This window comes from Phalacrocorax carbo, chromosome 2, assembly GCF_963921805.1.
Source record: "Phalacrocorax carbo chromosome 2, bPhaCar2.1, whole genome shotgun sequence".
Lineage (NCBI taxonomy): Eukaryota > Metazoa > Chordata > Aves > Suliformes > Phalacrocoracidae > Phalacrocorax > Phalacrocorax carbo.
In genome coordinates this window covers 119929111-119951113 of record NC_087514.1, presented here as the reverse complement: position 1 = coordinate 119951113, position 22003 = coordinate 119929111, and the positions used below count along the sequence as shown (strand labels likewise).

The window sequence follows — 22003 nt, the reverse complement described above, 5'->3', positions numbered from 1 at the left end:
TACTAAATGGCCTCCTGGAATTCACTGGTTGATTAGAGACTAAAAACTTCCTGAGGGTTTTGCCAGGAGCAAAAGCAATCCCATTAGGATCTTTACCTTCTATTTCAACAGGGAGGTGGAAAGAGAGAATGAGGTCACATAGAACTAAATTCAGTTCTTTGCAAAAAAGTCCATATTTTTACAGTTGTTTTCTGTACACGATATTGCTTTTGCAAGGCAGATATTTATTTTTTTTTTGGCACAGAGAAAATACACCAAAAATGTTGTGTGAGAAATACTGGAGGATTCCTCTCATTTAGCCAGCACAGTTTGCTTGGTAATCTAAATGCAGAATGCCTAGAAACTAGTCAGAAATATTTGCAAAGCTGTGAGATGCTGTGCTATTCCCAGGCTTCACACAGCCGGGAGATGGTGACCTGACTGTCTCACAGTTCTCAGACTTAAAAAACAAGCGAAACAAACTCCAGCCGGAAGCCAGGTTAGGCACCTGCAAGCCAGGATTAGGCACCTGCAAGCCAGGATTAGGCACCCTCAGAAGACAGGGATTTCTGAATGTATTTCATCGCACCAAAGACTCCCCACCACCCCTGTACAAACTTACATGGCATGAGGGCAATGCCCAACATCAGCACATTACAGGCATGCCTACTAAGATGCGCACACGGTAATCCTATGCTGGAACAAGTCTGGTGTCCTGGATGTGAAGCATCCCTGTGTGTAGGTAGAAAAAGCTATACCTAACATTGTATAGTGAAGGACCCCACTGTACCATGCACACATCCTGCCTATGTACATATAAACAACCCACCTGGTCATTAGTTGCTAAAGAGCAGTGACATAAAAGGAAGAGTAAGGAAAAACTTCCCCATTCCCTGCAATAAGTCTCAGGGATTGTTTTGCCCTTTTCTTTTGGGTCACATTTGCCTCATTTGGTTGCCACGTTATGTAGTCAAAGCAAAACGGGCCCTTGCTGACCAGGCTGGGTGCAGTTAATAATGTGACGTTAAACCGACTGAGCAGGGGTAGACATAAGGGTGCTTGTCCCTAGTTAAAACCCACTGGGTTTGGGGCAATGTGCCTTGGTCGGGTGGTGAAGCCAAAGGCCAGAGAAATCCAGAAGCTGCAGCAGGACTGAGGGAGCATTCGAGGCTCTGCGGCAGTGAAAGGCTGACTTGGCCATGGCCCTGCCATCTCCTCAAAACTTTAGTAAAGACTTTAGTAAACATCTTGCTGCAGGAGATTCTGTCTGACGCAAGCATGGGTGTGAGCAGCCAATGTGTTTTTAACATATGTCTAGCTACCTGCGGGTATAAGGGTAGGAAATCATCTGGGTGTCAGCGTAGAAAACACTACTGGTATTTTAACACACGTACATCACACTGAATCCCTGTCCCGCTGTCCCTGTAAACACCATTGTGCTTTTCATCTGCCACATTTGCAGCAGCAGCAGCAGGGAGATTTCCCCTGAAATGAGATTGCTGACCCAGCAGCCGCCCGGACAATGTGACGGGCGCTCCCGGGCAGCACAAAGCCCCCCTTCCAGAAAGCCATTGCACAAAGCCGAAACTCCACGCGGGCCCCAGCTTGCTGGGCTCGGCACATCCCTCCCGCCAGTGCGGGACAAGGCGGCCGGGCTGAGCGGCGGCACTCGGCGGGCTGGAGAGGCAGCATGCCCTTGCCGAGGCGCCGGTCGTCCTTCTTGGGGCAGCAGCCCTCTTCCTCCGTGGCCGAGGGCTCAGGGCCCCCCGGCCGCCGGGTGAGCGTCGGGGGTGGAGGGAGCCTGACAAGACCCCCCGGCGTCTACGTGGGCGCCATCCCCACCGGCGGTGTGAGCAGCTTGGGCACCCGAGTGTCCCGCAGAGCACTGGGCATCAGCAGCGTCTTCCTCCAGGGTCTGCGCAGCTCCTCCACTGCTCTGCCCCTGGCCCCGGGGCTGGAGAAGGGCAGGGGTCTCGCCTACGAAAGCTTGAATGGCTGCTTGGTGGAGTACATTGAGAAGGTGCGAGCTCTTGAACAGGTCAACCAGGAGCTGGAGGAGCACATCAGAGTCTACCTGGACAAGAAAGCGGCCAGTGTGAGCAGCTGGGGAGTGCTGCGGGAGAGCTGGGAGGCCATTTACCATCAGGTGAGCGCCGGAGCGCTGTCGGCAACTGGGGGAATGGGGGGAGATTCATGAGTCATTAGCAAACCTGAGCAGAGAGGGTTGATGCTGGTGATGAATGCCGCCTGACTTCAAGGCGCGGTGATCTAGATGGAGGGTTTTAAATCTGTCTTCATGATAATTAGCATTATCATTTCATAGTGTGCTGTGGAAAATGCCTATTAAGCAGGAGAATTGCCTCAGGCATCCTGCGCATGGGGGCGATTGAAACACACCCCAAGGCGCGATAGTCTGGGCTGATTAAAATGGGTGGGGTTTTTTCTTAATTTTTTTTTCTTAGCTGTGATTATTACACTGAGCATCAAAATTGTTAAAAGAAAACTGCAAGAACTGAATTAGTTTATCCCTCAACATGATATCATTACAAGCATGTGCTTTTTTTATTTTCATTAGCAATTCATATTTTTACTTTATTCCTATGTTTGCTCAATCACATTTTCAAAAGCTGTATTTATTTAAAAATAATAATTACATGGCTATAAATGAGTGAATCCTTTCCTTCCCTTTGTCGCCACCCCACCTTCCCTTACTCTCATCACCTCCGTATGGGACAGGCTGCGGGTTCTCCAGGAAAGTGTTTATTGTGGGGGTGCGAAATGGTGTTTGCTGTGACCTCATGGACAAGAAACAGTTCCTTTTGCTGACCAGTAAGACTTTGCAGGCTGGTGTCCTGCTTGCAACACACACAGGGCTCTGTCTCCTGAGGTCTTGGTGTGCCTTGCGAGTCCCAGCTTCTCGACTCCCAGCCAGCGGGAGCAGATGGGACCCTGAAGAGCTGGAGCCCAGCATCTTGCAAATCTCTTCCTGGCAGCATTTATGCAGGTGCAGAAAAGGCTGTCAGCAGGTCTTTGGAAAGCCTGAAAGACAACTTTAAGGTTCCCCTGGACAACTGTGTGTTTTACCTTGGGCAGGCCAGAGTTTTATTCTGGCATAGGAAAGAGGGTCTATTTCTACAGTGCACTGCATTTTTAGGGCAGGTCTTCACCCAGAACACTACAAACATTGTCTGAACCCTGAATGTTGCAGCATAAACTGTTGTACAAAGATGACGTCAGCAGAAACACCCGGTTAAGCACTGACTTTTAAAGTTGTTATCTTTTTATATTGGTAAATGACACTGCTGCTGCTAAGCCTATAAAGCTTCCTGAAGGGACTGGCAGCTGAAGGCAACAGGTGCTCTGAATCTGGGGTGCTTGTGAAAACCTACCATCTCGCTGAGGTAGATGGGGACTTTGACATGAGATGGGGGGTTAATGCTTTGCAGCCACCATCCTGTGTTTTCCAGACAAGTGTCCCATTTTGCAGTTGTACACCTCACCTGTAAAACCTACAGGGGCTTATGGTTAAGACCAAAAAAGTAGGACCATGACTACTTTAGGAAGGACGGTTTGATTTTCCTTTATATGAAACCCCAATGTTGTAGTGCAGATGAAACTTCTCATGAATTTTTCATTCAAATTGCTTTCCTTTTAAGCTTTCCTTATATTGTCACCCTGCCACCTTGCCTCTACCTCCCTTTCTTATAAGTAAGTAAGAGCAGCTCATAATGAAATCTAGCTTGAATATTGGGGTTTTCCTATACAAAATCAAGAAAAATAAAGCTATGTAATAATACCATTTGCAAGCATCACAGAAAATGAGACGATGATTAGCATCATCCATATCTATTTAACAATTCAAACACATTATAGAATACAAAAGTTTTCTGAATTACTTTCATTAAATCAATAGAAAGGACATCACTTAATGGGTTTTGACTTTCTCAGATATAATCTGAGATGTTATGTACAATTCTGACTAATAGGTTTCTTCGCCTCTTTTATATTAAGCATCTAACCAAAAATGAAAGTAGGCCCTCATCCAGCTCAAACACCGATTAACTCATTCATCCTGGGACTAACTGGCAAAAGTATGCCAGCATCAACACCAAAAGTGTAACACTTATTAAACCAACATCAAAATCTGTTGCCGCAGAAATGGCTGCAACCACACGTACTTTCCTGCTGTGACACGTCCCAGTGGGAAAAGTAAAAGGTGTCCAGGACTCAGCTCTAACAGAAATGAGAGATACCCAGCAGATATATTTCTAGATGTAATTTTTGTAAATATATTTAGATTTAATGTGACATATCTTTTTTTCGGCCTCCTACAAAATCTGAGGATTCATTTTGATTCTTGGCCAGCCCTGTGCGTTCAGCCAGGAGGGACGCTTGGCAGCCGTAAACCCCTTGGTCCCCTTTGTATGAAGCAGCTGTGAAAGTTTTGGGGCAGAAAGCTGCCTGAGCAGCCACCTGGTTTAACCCAAACACCCATGATAGGAACAGATTTTGAACAAAAAGAAGCAAAAGAAAGATACACAATTGGGGGTGGGGGGTGGGGGTGGGGGGTGGGATGAGGGAGAGGCCTAGGCAGGACCCCCTTCCTCCTGCCCTGCTAGTGAGAAGACAAGGATACTGCCATGTAGGAGTCGCAGATTCTCCTGGTCCCAAAATCAGAAATGTGATGGACCCATCTCTGCAGCAGGGTAGGAAAGACCCCAGTGGACCGGAGGTCCCATCCTCTTGCCCTCCCTGGAATGTGCTCCGGCATCCCACATTTTGGGTACTTGTCCTCCCAGCAATAACAACTGGGTGCCAGCATCTCTCCCAAACACAGAGTTAGGGGGAAAAAAATGTGGAAATGCGTGACTCGGAGGGTACGAGTGGAGGGTCCCTCAGGGGAAAAAACATTCGTGTTTCATTGCAATTGTCAGAGCTATTACTGCAGCAGGGGATCACCGACAGGAGCTGAATGATGGGGAGCCACTATCCAGCTCACAGCATTAATTATCTGCCCGGGCAGCTGGTTTTTAGCAGAGCAGGTGGACACACACTAATTGGGACAGGCACGAAATGGGAGGATTTTTGCAGGAAATGAGGGAAATGAGAAATCTTTGCGGAGAGGAATTCATGTGACAGAAATACAAATTCATCTCATTTTACCCCAGGCATACTCCTTTTCTCCAGGCTTCAGTCTGGTCTTCTTGTGGAAAATTCTATCTCTAATCAGATGTGCCTCTTCTGCAGAACAGGAGGTTGTTTGTAATGGCAATTCCTTCCCATGGAGCAGGGCAGCACCTGGGAAAAGTGGATGCTTGAAATCATCTCAGCGAGTTTACAGAGAGGAGAGGGTAGCTCAGCCTCCGTGACTGTTCAATTACGGCTGAGTGGGAGACAGAGAGATTTATTTTGCCTATGAGATGGCATGTAGCCCAGTTCAGATCACAGGAGTAAACACAAAAGCAGAAGAAGGATTCAACATCCTGGATGGATTTTAGCCTGTGCATGGTTGGGAGCATTTGAAAGCTCACCAGAGTTCTTTTATAGAGAAACTTTTATTTACACCTGGCCTTACTGTCAGCATTTATTAGGTGTTAATATTAAGCCTGAGGGACCCTCCCTCAGGGTCCAGGACTAAGAGCCCAGGGAATTGCCGCATTTGGACTTGCACACAGTAATTTATTTGCTGCGGGGCCAGGAGAACTGCTCAGGATTATCTGTAACACACTCTAACGCAACACAGTGTATTATTAGTGTCTGTAAATTGGTGAAATAGCATTCTGCCACTGATCGAAGGGCACAACAAACCCCCACAAAATGGCACAGAGCTTGGTCAACCACCATAAAGAGGATGGTAATAAATTAGCTTTAATTATGTCCTCTCAGCCACCTCCAACAACATAACATTGGACTGCCTTCACATACAGCTGTGAGGTTTTTTATCTTGGGCTTAGGCAACATTACAGTTTTTACAGATCATTTCTTTAGGAGGCATCTCCTGCTTTGAGAGCTAGACCTTTTTTGATGCAGTCCTGTTTACTTATAAAATATTTGCTGTATAAATGAAGTGGTGTTTTCTTGGATGGAGCAGGAATCAGCAAAGGACCCATCTTCCCAGCCTCCCTCCAGGTATTACCTTTCCAATGCAACAAAGCCACTCTTGCTGCCTTTGGGTTTTCCTCCTTCAGGGGGAAGGGGTTCAACGCAGAAAGCATGACGAGTTTACTGCTTGGCATCTGAGCAGCAGGCACGGGGTTGCATGATTTTAGCCTGATTTAGCTGTGAATTACAACATGTGGGAGGCAATGGTCTGATATCAACCATTTCTTTCTGTGTGCAGAAGGAGGGACTAGACCAGCGTCTTCTGATCTTTCTCCACGGAGGCAACATTTGCTTTAACTGCAGTGAACTTAAAAGCCAGATAATTTTCCATTACATGAATAATTAAACTGTGAGATTCATTATCACAGGCCACACCTGAGGCCGCAAAGTCAGCAGCATTCACAAAGGGATTAGGCATTTGTAAGAATAGCGAAAGTATACAAAGCTACTGATAAAGCATAGCTGAGAATTTGAAAGGCATAGTAAATCTTGCAATTCCAGACTTGGTCAGATCGCTGTTAAATATCAAAAGCTGCCAGCCACGAGGGATAAGTCCTCCCCACAAGTGTCTGTACCACGTCACCCTTTATCAAGGCTGGAGTCTACAAACTCCCTTGAAGCACCAGGTTTTCCTTGTTGCCAGTCATAACCCAGTAAACTGGCCAGTACGTTGATGCAGATTTTTACAAGATTCTTTTTTGCTAAAAATTAAAATTGTGTTTTCATGTCTGTAAAATCACAGTGAAATCAAAGAAAAATTTTTCTGCTTTCTACTTAAGATGTTTTATACCACAAATATGCAGTGTTAGCTCAAGAACTGAAAAAAAAATCGTGTTCAAAGGTGTATGTGCATCACAGATGTGAGTGTTGAAAGACAATACGTGCCTTAAAGAAGCTATTATTAGAAACAATATTTGCGTGTTGATAACACTTCCCATCTTGGCTGTTTAAACGCCACATAAGCATCAGTGAATTAAGCCTCCCAAAAGCCCTGCGAGGCAGGACAGCATTGCCTTCTGCTTTACAAGCAGAGGAGGCAATGTCCAAGTGCTTGCAGCATTACGAGCTGTCTCATTTCCAAGGGACACAAAGAAGGGTGTTTCCTAAACTGCTGCATCATGCATTTTAGTATGTGTGTCAGCAAAGTGGCTACAAACATGTCTTACTAACGCTGCCTGTTTGCATCCAGCTGTTGATTATTAGGAGAATTAAATCAAACAAAAGAGCCGCTAGATGGAAGTCTTACATCTCATCTTCTCAAGACCAGAAAAGGGCTTTCACAGCTCATGCAAATCAGGGAGAATTTTTCAGGAAACCTGGTTTCTACATAGAAACTACCTTGTAATTATCTATCCTTCAGGTTCACTGGCAGATTTAAAGCATACGCAGCTGATTTCCAGGAGGGCCAAAACACGAATACCTGCTGGCTCCCACTACAACGCTCATCCCTGAACCCTTCCAAACATGAGACTTCTTTATACCATTTTTACTTTACTTTACAGATCAGGTTTGTGTGCAGTTTTGGGAAGCCCTGCCCTTTCTCACTGAACATTTGGCATTAGCCGCCTGTCTATGAAGAGGGGAGTCAGGTATTAACCCAGTCCTCAGGAGTATGGTACTGGGGTTCTGTGCCACTGGGGGGTAGGTAAGAAGTCACTTCAACTGCCTCAGTGAAACCACAAGATTACTACCAAAAAGCACTTTTAAAAAACAGTTTGTCTCCATATAGAGGCAGAAACCCAGGCAGCGGCAGGCTCTTCCCTGCTTCTGCTTTTGTTGAAGCCCAAAAGCCATTTTACACTGGATTCAGACTCTAAACTTAGCCATTAACATACCTCTGAGTGGCACTCTGCAGCTCACAGGATTTAATGTTACTTTTGCTTGTGGGATGTTCCCAATTCCCTCAAAGACATTCACTTTCATCAGACTTTAGGTCAGATACTGTAACTACGGGGGCTCACTGCCAGAAGCAAATGGACTTGTTTTGACAGGGCAGGGCAAATCACAGGGCAGCATTTCTGTTCCCTGATTTGAGTCAGGACAAAAAATAAAAGCTTCTCTGACAATCCATACATGTATGAGTTGGCAGGAAGACAAAATGCAATAATTTCTGTGGGAAAAAATAAAGAACAATATGGGAAAAGAAAAATAAAAAGAAAAATGAAAGAAAGGAAAAGAAAAGAAATAAAATAAGAAAAAAGAAAGAAAACTAAGAAAATTCCAGTAAGGCCAAGAGTAAGTTTTTTAACTATTAGGAGGAAAAAGAATTCAGAGCTTGGGTCAAAGAACTGCCTGTATGCCTATGCTGCTGCCATGTTGTCATGGTTTAGCCCCAGCCAGCAACCAAGCACCACGCAGCTGCTTGCTCACTCCCCCCCTGGTGGGATGGGGGAGAGAATTGGAAAAGTAAAAGAGAGGAAACTCCTGGGCTGAGGTAAAGACAGTTTAACAGGTAAAGCAAAAGATGTGCATGGAAGCAAAGCAAAACAAGGAATTCACTCACTACTTGCCATCAGCAGGCAAGTGTTCAGCCATCTCCAGGAAAGCAGGGCTCCATCACACCTAACGGTTACTTGGGAAGACAAACGCTATAACTCCAAACGTCCCCCTCTTCCTTCCTCTTCCCCAGCTTTATATGCTGAGCATGATGTCATATGGTGTGGAATATCCCTTTGGTCAGTTTGGGTTGGCTCTCCCAGCTGTGTCCTCTCCCAGCTTCTTGTGCACCCGGCAGAGCACGGGGAGCTGAAAAAGTCCTTGACCAGTGTAAGTGCTACTTAGCAACAACTAAAACATGTCCACATTATCACAACTGTTTCCAGCAAAAATCCAAAACATAACCCCATGCTAGCTACTACAAAGAAAATTAACTCTATCCCAGCTGAAACCAGGACACGTGAAAACTAAATGTACTTTCTCCATCTTTCAGGAGAAACTCAGGTCCTGCAAGGGGACCTGAGGACAGCACAGTGGCACAGCGGCACAGCCCCAAAGTCAGGTCTCTGCCCAGCCACTCTGAAATGCCATAGAAGGGATGACCTGAGGGGTGGGGAGTTAGGCCAGTGCTGGTAAAGCAGGGTTGCAAAGAAGCAAGGAGAAGGAAACAAGGGATTGAATGATGAAGAAGAGCCAGTTCTGTGTGCAAGAGAGCACGTAAAGGTCTTCTGTACTTGTGTGCTGCATGGCAGGGCTGGCTGGTGTGTCATGAGACACCATGTCTTTGCCCACGCCTGTGGCTTTCGTAACATCTCTGACTCCTGCGCATTTGCTGTGCTCGCTAATTTTCTCATGACTAAACTGGAGCGTTTTTGCTCAGCAGCAGTATTTGCAGGACTCCTTTCCTCTTTCTAGATGTTATTTTCATGAAACGTGTTGGAACTGCGTGCCCCTGAGATGGCCTATCCCTCTATCATATTGGTGGAAATTGGCCAAGAATTCCCACAGTTATTAAAGAAGACTTGGCTGCCCATGCCATGGCATGAGCTCTGTTTCTTTTGGAAGCCAAGCTGAGATGGAGCTGGCAAGAATGAAGCTCCAGCCCCAGGCTTCCAGCCACAGCCACCTTCTCTTTTAGTTCCTAACAGTAGGTGAGAATAAGTAAGCAAACCACTCATTTTTAATTCTCATGCCTCCTCAGATTTAAAAAATGTAGGGGGCTTTTAACTTCATGATCCATTACGGACCTCTCAATGTGGGGAATAGGTTATTCCTCCAGATCTCTCCTTATCAGATGCCTTCACATGTTTCGTATTTGTTTGTCCAAGCATTTATAAGACATTTAGAGCAGTAAGCCACTTTTAGTGAGGGTGAATGTTAATTACCACGTAGGAATGCTTCAGCCTTGCACGTCCACCTCCAGCCCGTCACCAAGCAGCAAGCCAAAGAGCAGGTAGGACCATACTAAGGCAATGATCCCACTTGCAGTACCTGAGATAACTTGTCTGGACGCAGCCTTGATGTCTCCACATTGCATGGCCTGTTTCACCTCGGGGGAGCACAATGCTTTGGAGGATTTGCAATCTCATTTAGTTGCAGACTTAGTTATCGAAAGAAAGATTTCTGCTTCAAGAACTCTCCTGGCCCACTTAAAAAGTTGCTTTTATTCATGAGGTAGTTTAGTTTCAACTGCAAATCTCCATGTGTTTCTCCTGAAAAAGACCAAAGAGATGTTCAGTTTAGCTCCTCCAGAGTGATGGCACGGACCATGGGATGGCTGGAGTCCCCAGGTTTGCAGAGATGATTGCTCTAATCCTGGTACCAAATTCAGCATGTCTTCTATCACCTCCATAGCTCAGTGCATGTGTGACTCCAGGGCAGGCAGGGGTCCTTTTAACCTTTTTTAGCATTTTATGTAACCCTCTTGAATCACAATAGGCTGCTATGTCACAACCCTCTCAGGTTTGCTTACCCCTCAAGCACCTCCTGGGTATTAAAGATACCCCTGGAGCCATAGCAAGGGTTCCACAGTCTTATGTGCACAATCTTTCCAAAGCATTTCACATTCGGTGTAACAATCTTTGAAGACTGCCTGCTCCGCAGGACTCATACCTGTCACAAGAGCTTACATGATTCCATCAGAGAAGAAAAACAATGCTCTGGGAGCTAAGCACGGCTCGCAGGCGGCATGAGCAACAAGTATTCCCTGGCTGACCGAAGAGGACAGCCCTGAAGAGGACTGTTGACATGGGAAGTAGAACAGGAACTGCATAAGTGCTACTTAAACTGTATCTAGAAAATATAAGCGGGACTTAAATGATGAACGTACCTTGCGCACAGTAATGAATTTTACCCCTTGCGACCAGCTGACAATCAGAATAAATGTGTTTCCACAAGAAGATGAATGCTTAGGAGCAATGAACAGTTTGATGACAAATTGAGGCCTATTGCAGAGAATTTGTGAATACATATGTTCAAAATTACTTGATTAAATTATCTGGAATGAGTCACTTGAACAGCCCTAAGCTAAAGGTTTATTTTCAGAATCGAAGCTCTACATCTGCTTAAGGTACATGTACAGCGTACGTAGGTAACATGCTGAAGCTCTTTATAGCTTAAGCTCTCTTGTCTCTTTCTTCCAGGTGGGCGAAGCAGTCCTTGAAAATGCTCGTCTTATGCTGCACATTGAGAACATTCAAGCCTGTGCTGAAGATTTTAAAGACAGGTAGTCTTGTGGTGGCACCTAGCTGGCCACTTCCTTTTGAAACTTTGCCTTGGCAAAGAGGAGTACTCTATAGAGGAGTAACGCTTAGCCAGTAGAATGGGCTTGTTCTTTTAAGTTGAATATTCATCCACCTGACTTGGGAAGGGGTTTGAAACAGCAAAATAATTAGGATGCTAACATTATTTTGGAAGATTTTTAAGATTTATAGCAACTAATATGTGCCCTAGCAAAATTACTTAAGTGATTCTTTGATATACAGACATTGATCTCTTACTGAGAGGTCGGTATTCATTCAACTTTGGGTTGATATTTTATAAAGGCAAACATTCATGTGATTACTAGTTCTAATTTGCAGTGCCACACACGTGGTTTTGGAAGCAAAAAATCATTCTACTGCAGCAGCTGAAAAGCAAAAACCGTACCACTTACAAACATCAGTGTGGAAACATTAGATAAGACAGAAATGGGCTGCACTGATTTTCCTTGTCTTTACTGAGAGAAAGGAATAGTAAAAGATGTTAAATACTGACAAACTACTTTTTAAACATCCTTCCATTTGCAAAGCCTATTATTCTTGTACATGAGTGCATGACACTCTTTAAATTTACTCAGAAGGCCTGATGATCCTTCCAGCTTTTATTCATAATGGACTTGTTCATTTACAAATAGATTTTTGCAAGATCTGACACACTGTGTTTCACTTTTATTTCCTATAATTTGTATCATCCGTTAAAATTCATCTCTCCTGGTATTATTGTATTAACTGTATCAAAAGGTGCTAATCATGTTCTTAGGTTTGCTTTTATTTCAGAAAGGTACAACTCTGAGCTACTCATTTTGTGGCTTTACATCCAGCAAGCTACACTAATATTTTAAGTAGTTTTAAAAAATATGTTTTAAAAATGTCAGCTGACTTGGGCAAGCAGCCTACATAACAAAAACAATGTCAGATCAGTCCACGGCAGAGTAGAAGCTCCTAATTCTCACTGGGACGAGCTGCCTCTTTCCCTGGCTGTTGAGCTCCCAGCAACAAAGGTGGCTCTCAGGGGGCAGAGTGCAGGTCTTGTTTCTGAAGCTGGCTCCTGTCTCACCTGCCAACCCCCCTGTTTAACCTCCCTGGCCACCAGGTCCCGAGGCTGGATGGGTTTGACGCAAAAGCCTCCCACCCAAGGCAATCCACCACACAACCCAGCCACATTTTCAAAGGAAAGCCTAAAATGAAAAGGTACAAATGAGAGCGGTGCAGCAAGCAGCGCTGTAGAACGGCAACTGCCTGCCACAGTTTTCCCTACCATTGCAGCCATAGTTTAAAAATTATCTGTTTGCTTTAACAGCAAGTCTATTTGCAAACCAACTGCTCCAATTTCCTCTTTATTTTGATACTACCAGGATTTGGTCTTAAGGATGGGCTGGGACCCTGGAACATAGATCAGACTTCCGTGTTCATTAATAAAAGTAATGCTTGATGCATGCATGTTTTCTTTAACCATAGCTCTGAAAAGTTTTTATGTAGGGGAATAAGCTGTTATTCTCATTTTACAGCCAAGCAAACAGAGAAAAAGCTGCCATAGTCATACTGCATATAAATACCAGATCTAGCTAGAGACCACGTGCCTCTCTGTGCTTATTCAGGAATCTGATCAAACTGATAACCACTGTAGCACAGACTGCTAACTTGGCCTGTTTTATTACACTCTGAATTAATGACAGGGTACTTCAGGCAGTTAAATTCAAGTATAACAAGACAAGGTGAAAGCAAAGTATATCTTCTGTGTTTCTATGCCTCTGTCTGGGACACACAAGCTAATTAGCACAAATGATGTAATTTTTTAAAAAAAGCAGGTTTTTCTTGCTGAGCTCTGCTGTATTAAGGTTAGTGGTTTTTTTTCTCTGCAGGTATGAAAATGAGCAGCCATTCAGAAAGGCAGTGGAAGATGAAATTAATTCCCTCTATAAAGTGATTGATGATGCTAATTTAACTAAAATGGATCTGGAGAGTCAGATAGAGAGCATGAAAGAAGAACTAACTTTGTTGTCAAAGAATCATGAAGAAGTAAGTCCAGACTCGGGACATTGCAAAGCCAATGCGTGCCTGTTTCATCTGGTTGGAATCATATATCTATCACAAAGCAAGCACTAAAAAGCTCTGACTGCCATGTCTGGGTGGGGGAATTCTGAAACTTGTTCCTATTTCTCCCTTCTCTGTTAACTTAAAGCACTAACCTCTGAGGCATGATCAAATTCTTACATTTAAATTTTAACCCCTTTTCATCTGAAATATGACATGGAAGAGATGTCATTACCTCATTTCTTGCTAGACACCACATGATGGTCACAGGGTTGCACAGTCACATATGTGGACATCTCAACAGTGAGGTCTGATTCTCAGACAGAGATGTAAAGAGAAAATGCCTGTGCAGGGACCAAGCTCTGGTCCTGCTGCACTAACACTGAGGATTATCGGGGCTCTTCTGAAAAAACTGCTTGGCTCAGCAAGCTGCTTGGTTCCCAAAACCAAGTCTTTCCTTAGGAACACACCACTGAAGCAAGTCACAGCGACAGGCAGCTGGAAGGGAAGCCCATTATTACCCAATTCTGCAATACTTTCCCACTTACTCGTTACATTCACCAGCATTACTTGCATGAAGGTGGTTTATTCCCTTCAGCAGGAGTTTCAGGATAGGACCCAAATCAGCATCTTTACTGATGGGGGCTTGAATATGGAGCTACTATTAATCCCACCCACATAAGGGACAGCAAGCAATTGTGCTGATGCCTCAGAAGTAAAAGAGCACTTGAACTGAGTTGGCTTACAGAAGCAAGGCACTATCCTACCTTACATTTCTTAGGGGTTATTTCTCCAACCACAAGATTTCAGCAACATTGGCAGGCATACAGAGACTTGGGTTGCCAAGATGAGGTTGTTTCATCCCCTCCCTGCTTTTGTGAGTCTAATCCCAAAACCAGCATTTTGCGGAAAATAATCAGTGGTTTCAGCACTACTGCATGCCATGAGAGAGATGGAAGCTGTTTTAGATAAGAGGGAAAACAGAAAATTGACAGAAATACCCAAGATCCCCCTTAAACCTCTGTGTGTTGCAATGATTGCTCTAAAACCAGAAAATTTGGACTGATGCTGTTCTCTGCCCATATAGAGGGCATAACAAGAATAACAACTTTCCAACAGTTCCTCTTGCTCTGCATTAGGCCAGCGAGGAGCCCTTGCAGGGTGGAAGACTGCTCCCTTCTTTACCCATTGGCAATATCTGAGCATTTGCAGAACCACCCCAGCACAGACCTGGCTTTCCCATGGCAGCAGCACCAGGGGAAGCTGCTCAAGAGAAGTCACAGAATAAAGGCTGGAAGCAACTACTGCGATTACTCCAGCTGAGCTCTGGAACACTGAAGTCCCAAGGACTTTCCTGAACTAATTCAAACCTTTCTTTCCTCCAGTGCCCCCACTAGGAAATCCACATCAAGTCCTTTTGAAGCTTTTGTGCACTTGGAGTGGGCACATTTGGAGGCTTTCACTCTTGCGGGTCCATAATTCACACATATGTGCCCATCCTTTTTTTCCCTTACCATCACTGTCAGGGATCACTGCCTACAAATAAAAGTCCCAGATGTTTTTACACCACTTTTTTTTTTTGCTTATGTCAATAGCACATATAAACAGATTGATGTAAAAGGATTGTGGTGCCAGACCATTCAGATACATGTGCAAACCTCATTTATTCTTGTGTTCCTGAACATAGTGTACAACTGATAGGTTACCTTTAAGCATGGATTCTAGACACACTAATTCTTTCCTTCTTAGATGTTTTTGGAGTGCTTATATGTAAAGAAAGAACAGAATGCTGTCACAGCAGAGCGTGCTCTTCATCTAATGTGCACATGCCCAAAAGCACGCAAGCTGCAAGGCTGTGGAGCGCCTGCTGTTTTGCACAACTTGCTGTTTCTCCCAGTAGATGCATGTCGATGTTATTGTATAGTGCAATATAGTTGTGGTCCTGGGTGTGTAGCATGTGTGTATGTCAAGCTCTGACTGCTGGAGAAATTTGCCACTGTGAGAGGCCTGCTCCAGGCAGTGCCCTGGTGCAGGGCTTCAGCCTCCTTCCACCAAGGGGAACTCCAGCAACACTCCCCATGCAGAAGCAAGGCAAATCCACATCTGACAAAGAAACCCTCCGGTGCACTAAATCATTCACCATTCAGGTGAATGAGACACCTTTCAGGACCAGATTGAATTTGTTTGTGGAACAAAACAGGGCTCTTCCTCCAGCCCCTTCAAAGCTACCATTTGATTTTCCAATTCACCTACTTTTATGTCTGTTATTTTTGCTCAAGGATGTGAAGGTGTTATACAAGCAGCTCGCTGGATCTCAGCTGGAAGAACTTGATGTTTCCCTGGGAAGTGGCCTGGACGACATACTGGAAAAAATCAGAATCCACTGGGAGAGAGACATTGAAAAGAATCATGCTGAGACAGGTGCCCTGCTCCGTACCAAGGTAAGCACTCTGTAACCCACTCCAACATTAAGAGATTCAAAGCAAACACAAAAACTGTCTAATACTCTGCAGTAACTCTGAGGGCTGAGTGTTTTGTTTTTTTCTTGAAACAAAAAAAAGATGGTAAAAATCTAAAGGATTTTGGTCAAAGTCCATTGGAAAATACACTCATAAATATCAGTGACTTTCTCAGGACGCACAGAGTTAAGTAGTAGTGGAAGTGACCCTGCTGATATCACTGGTATCCGTGGGAGCCTTCTAAGGGCTCTGAAATGCTGGCTGAGAAAAACAAACTTAATCAGTTGATACCTTTTGTGTTGGATAAGCCACAGTTGTTACCCTTCTTATTAGGGCCATTCCTCCACTGAACAATTTACAGGGGTCTATAAATCAAAAGGGCAAAATACATTGCTCTACACTCATTATACAGCTACAGACTCCTTGTTGGTTTCTCCTTGAGATTGTTTCCTTTGGCAGTGGTGGGAAAATTGGATAATAACTTAGAAATGAAAAGTGATGATAATAGCCATTCCCTTTAAAAGTTCTCTCCACCCCTGATGCTACATCTGAAACAGCCTTTTAATGCAGCTTTTTCTCTGTCAGAAGGATCCCCCGTTTTCCAGAGTGGCTGGCTGAAATAAGTATTTTTGCAGAGCTGAAGCACTAAGTTCAGTGCATGATCCTATATTTTAAAAGCCATCTTATTCTGAGTTGGCTACTACAGCAGATCATAGCACACCAAATTGTAACTACAGCTATGCTATAGGAATATTTAGCAAAAACATAGCTCCCCCATTCCATGGTACAGCGTTGCTGTGAGAGGAGTAGAGGGTAGTGAAGCCAAACTGCAAGAGGACAAGCAAGAAATATGTTTGCAAAAATATATGCAAGATTTGAGTAGGTGCTTATTTTCAAAACAAAGAAGAAAAATCCTGTGACAACAGTAATACCAAATGTACAAGAAGCCAACCAGAGGCATTTGTCCCAGAGATCGTATCAAGTTTGTGAGCCAGACTGTTACTATGCAAAGTTTTCATAAGGTTAGTCTGCAGGGGCCTGATTTTCAGCTTGTACAGCCCAAAGGAAGTCAGTGACAAGAGTGAAAAAACTACATGAGGTCACAGTGCCCCCATACAAAGCACATGCAGCCCTGAAAAGCCTGAGCATTCTCAGTAGCCTCCTGAGCTTTTCCCAGAAAAATCTGTTTGTGGCCCACTGTTGGGTTTCAGCAAAATGAGCGTTACTCTGACAGCACCGTTCTCGTGTCCCCACTTTCCTGCCCTGCTTGTTCCTGTTGTTCCGCCTCCTGTGCAAATACACCCTCACAACTTCTTCCTTCCTGTTTCTTTCATACCTTCAATAGCTGGTCTTTCAACTGCAGAGAGATATCATTTGGGAAGAAAACTGCCAGCTCATACTAGACTGATAATTGGATCCCACTATCGTGTCTTTGATTGTGGCCAACACCAGATGCTGCACAGAAATGCCAATAAGCAGACATAACCTAACCCATCCCTACTTAGCCATCATAGTCTAAGCCTTTACTAGTTTAAGTTGTTCCTGCTTTGGTTTGATATTTTAATGGCAAGAAGACTCAGAATATCACATATTTCTGGCAAGATCTGTTTCAATTAAGAGCAGGTTCTGGTATGACATTCTAGGGCTTTTTGTCCCCAAATATACCTCTCATTAAACCCAGACGATGCAGTTTTGTTTCTCATACAGGTCTATTCAGACGATTATTATTTATACAGATAACAAGAGTTCTGATAATTATGTCCAGCCTTTTTTTCAACTAAGTTTGTGGACTTATGTTATCTTATGTGGCTAAGCTGCACCATTTAGTTATCTGTGAAGAATTTGTCCCTGCTCTTTCGCAACATCAGAGGAGAGAGAGCAGTTTCCTCCTCTCTTTTGCTTTTCATTACTGTTTTCTTCAATCGCTCTTTGTGAGTTTTTTTTGGTGCATAATGCTTTATTTTCCTTTCCCTGCACCCACTCTGTGGCGTTGCTGTGACCAGTTGAGACCAAGGTATTTCAAATGGTGTCCTAGAACTGACTTAGATGTCAGGGCAGTACTTCCATTATCTTCTGATCAATTTCTTTGCCTCATTTGCTTTGTCTTCTGACTAGACTTGCAATCTTTGCTAGATTTTTCACAGGCATTCAGGCACCAAAACATACCAACTTATATTAATACCTAACAGGGTTTCACATGGGTTTTTTTTTAGATGAGTAAGTAATCTCAAAACTCCAGTTCATTGGTTTGAGCTCTGCAGTTATTTGTCCATAATGCTCATAACCTTTCCCTGAATTGACACAAGTGATTTAAACCCTTGCAAGGCATGCAAGCTGCTTTACATTTTTCCCCACAATATGCTTTACTTAACAATGTGGTGCTGTTTGTTCATGTAGTTCAATTCCACACATCCACCCCTGCTCATTGCTAATCTATATTGTTTTCTGCCATGCATAAATCCTTCTAGTTCATGATTCATCCCCAAGGCAGTAAACCTTGAGGCATCAAGCTGTTAAACTTCAGTCATAATGGAACTAGACCATAATCCTCCTCTTCATGGCCCATCTCTTGAGCAGCTGTTGATCCATGGCAATGCTCTGTCCTCAGCACATGATTACACAGCTTTCTGTCACCCCCTACGCTAGAACTCATAAAAGGCTTTGAAAAATCTTGTGAATGACGTCAATTGCCTCTCCCTTCTTTGCTACTTTGCTAACACGTTCCCAGAACTCTTAAGAGCTTATCAAAGTAACTTTCCTTCTGCAGTTATCATGCTGGTCAGACGGTGGATGTTGGTGTTCTATCCATAATCATCCTTTAATTATCTCAATTCCACAAAAAACAGTAATGACTGATTCTGCACTCTTGCACAATGCCTGGCTCAGAACTGTACAGACGTGCTTGAAATCCACACATTCCTAGGAAACTCAAGTACCAAAAGATGAAGACTTAGGAGGATGATTTCATCCTCTCCCTCCATTAATCCAGTTGTTTTGGGGCATAGCCTTACCCTTGTGGAGCATCTCAGGAATAGGAAGAGCCCCCAGAAAACACGAATTGCCTAGTGAAGAGGACACAAGGACTATGCATTTCTCTACGGAAGGAACCCCAAAGCTGAGGCCGGGTGTCATGCCCAGCAGCACCCACTACAGGGATTCTTGGGGTGACTCAGCTGGTAATCCTATAAGGAGGATGAGGAAACCTTGTGTGTACCAAAAGCTTTAGAACTCAGTCAGCGTGTGCTTACTTGCCGTGCCATCCTCAGTATTTAGGGCCTGATGCGGCCACCTCCAGCTACTCCATTTGCCTGTTCCATCATTCACATCACTAACATCATGTAGCTGTGAAGGCTTAGGGTAACTCCTGAAGGAGTTTCAACATCACCTGTGGTGAGGGCAAGTGGATTTATAGGTCACATTTGGGCAACCAGCAGGGTAAATGTGATTGAGAGATGCCGGGCTTCAGGTAATGGGTGTAGGCTATATATACAGATGCAAAGGCACCCTCCCCGCCCTATGTATCTCTCTAAAAAGAGGTACTCTTATAGTCCTCATACCATAATAACGTGCAGACTACACTCTCAACACAACTTTGGAGACACAGATTACTCCAGAGTGACAGGTCCATGATCACTAGGCTGGGTTCACCAGGCCCCCCCAAAAAAACAAAAACAAAAATTATTTCTGGTACGCTGTCCTAGATTTTTAAAAAATTTGATCTTACTTTTAAAATAAAAGAATCCATAATCAGAAAAGCAGGACAGGGTCAAGATGAATTTTCAGAGGGGAATGGAAGCATTTTGCATAGTTTAACTTTAGCATCAGCCAGAAAACATATAGGTTTTGACTGAAAAATTGTATTTGCTAGAGAGCCCAGAGCTCTGGATTGAAAACCTTGATCTCAGCCCTCACTAAGAAGTATAGAAATTTTATTTTTACTGAGGTGCCTTTTCTTTCACCTATTTTCAAGGAGCCTGAACTAAGCACATATAAAAACCCACCAGCAACAAGAGCATGAAATTGCATAAGAATATCTTAATTAACAGAAATTATTTTTCTGACCTCTGTGATATGAGTTGCTCATAGAATCCTATGTGAAAAATTAAGGTGTGAATACTTCTGAAATCCAACAGACTAAGTGAAAACACTTAACTTTAAAAAAATTACAATATAGCTACAAAATTAAGAATTACAGCAATGTTTCCTTTTTATAGGTCATTTTAAATCTACTAATATGAATGCTGAACAGCTTTTGTTGACATAGATAAAATATATATGCTTGTATGCATAAGCCATTTTACAGTAAATGCATAGAAAATATGATAATTTTGACACTAAAAAGTATCCAGAATTGTTCAACCGAGGGATTTAATATACAAGAAGCAAACTTCAAGTCAGAATTGCCACAAACTGAAAATATCAAGTGTCAGTTTGGTATGTCAGGGAACTAAAACATAATTTGAGTAGGCTGTGGCAACAGTCGCAATCTTTTACCAGCAACCGCCTGAAACGACGGCTGCCATGCGAACCCAGGAGGAAGAGCTGGTGGAGGGCCTCAGAGCCGAGTTCCATGAAACTGCCTGCAAAATACAGAGCTTGCAAGCAGAAACCGAATCTCTGAGAACCTTGGTAAGTAATGTTGGGTTTTCAATGGGTATATTCTGTGCAACTTCTGTGCCTTCTAAGGAAAACGTTCCCATCTTGGGATGCAGACTTACGAATGACTCCCGTTTTCCAGTGGGTGCTGTTTGAGAGCTGCCAGACATTTCTGGGCCCTTCTTGATTGATGTGGTGCATTACATGTACCACATTTGACAACCTGACCCCAAATTTCAATTTCAGTGTCTTCATACTCAATAATAATTTCACTGAGATTGCTGGGTGGGTAGTACTTGACAATGTGAAGAATATCTGTGCCTTGTAACCAAAGTAGTTCAACCTTTATAATGATAATACACATTTTTCAAAGTATCTAAAGTAAGGAATTCTCAAAATACTACATCTCCACTTAAGCATATTCAACAGACATATTGGCCAGACCTATATAAAAATCACTATTAAGCATATGAAAACTGACTGTTTTAATGTCTGCTGTCCTGCCCTTACAGAAGAGGGGTCTGGAGAACTCTTTGTATGATGCCAAGCAGTGGCACGACACTGAACTGCAGAACCTAGGCTCTGTCATTTCCAAGCTGGAGGCTGAGATGGAAGAAATCAAAGCAGAAACTGAGCAGCAGCAGCAGGATCGTGAAAATCTGCTGACCAGCAAGCAACAGCTGGAGAAAGACATTGCTGCGTATCACTGCCTTCTGGAAGGAGAACAAAGCAGGTACTTGTCCTTAAAAGCAAGCATGCCACGAGCCTGGAGAACATGTGCTGCCTGGGAAGGGGTTGTGAGGTTGCTGGAAGCAGGAGGACTAGGGTGGTTCTCGTGTTTCATAAGGCTGGGTGGTAGATGGTGAGGTTTGGAGAAGCTTCCAAAGTGGAAGAACACCCCAAATCCAGTTGTGTAGAGACTCCTGACGTATTGGAGATGGGTGGTTTCTAGCACTGCTGTGGAAGGACGAGGTTTAGGAATACACCAATAGGTCTATCAGCTTCACTTACCTGAAGATTTGAGATGTGAGATTAAAAAGCTGCTAGAGCATCTGGGGCCTACAAAGCAGCTGTGCTGTTGTTTCTTGCCTTGGGTACATTATGCCTTTCCTCCTCCTCCCACTAAACAGTCCAAATATTAAGCTGCAATCCTGGGGAAGCTCCCTTTCTAAGCACACAAGTTTCCCCCAAAGTCCAAGGACAGAATCTACCCCACTGGCTGTAACTTTTGTGAAAAAAAAAAAACATAGCTCAGGCTCTTAATGTTTGTCCTCTGGAAATAACCTGTACATGACTTTACAGTGGCTGGGTTATGTGGTTGGGCTTTTTTGAGATCCTTAATCACCATTAGTCACAAAACCTCTGAGAATCTGATCCACAGATTTTGACTTGCTCTTCTGTTCAGGTCAGGGAGAAATTTTTTTATAATCAGTTCCTGCTGAAGTTGATGAGATTTCAGCAGCCGAACTGAAGATAGTACTTGGTTCAGCAACTTTCATATTTGTAGTAGTGACTGATTTTATTTTACTTTTTACTTTCAGCTGATTATGAAACTCCCAGCCCACAGAAGACCATTGCCATTAAAGCAAAAGAAGATGTCACTGCCAATTACGTTCGTGGAAGCTAAAAATCCATCAA

The 22003-nt window shown here is 43.7% G+C and overlaps 1 protein-coding gene and 1 long non-coding RNA gene across 2 annotated transcripts; one reads left to right on the top strand and one right to left on the bottom strand.

The window, feature by feature from the left end:
- The first annotated feature begins 1669 nt into the window (after nucleotides 1-1669).
- BFSP2 (beaded filament structural protein 2) lies at nucleotides 1670-21992 on the top strand. The gene is made up of 7 exons (XM_064441806.1): nucleotides 1670-2125; nucleotides 11160-11242; nucleotides 13139-13295; nucleotides 15590-15751; nucleotides 20267-20398; nucleotides 20878-21094; nucleotides 21907-21992. Exons 1-7 carry the CDS (start codon nucleotides 1670-1672, stop codon nucleotides 21990-21992), a joined length of 1293 nt encoding a protein of 430 aa, XP_064297876.1.
- Nucleotides 2518-9373, bottom strand: LOC135312038 (uncharacterized). The gene is made up of 2 exons (XR_010371666.1): nucleotides 6116-9373; nucleotides 2518-5277 (listed from the first exon to the last, which is right to left on the bottom strand). It is a non-coding gene; the product is annotated as an uncharacterized LOC135312038 (long non-coding RNA).
- Nucleotides 21993-22003: the final 11 nt, after the last annotated feature.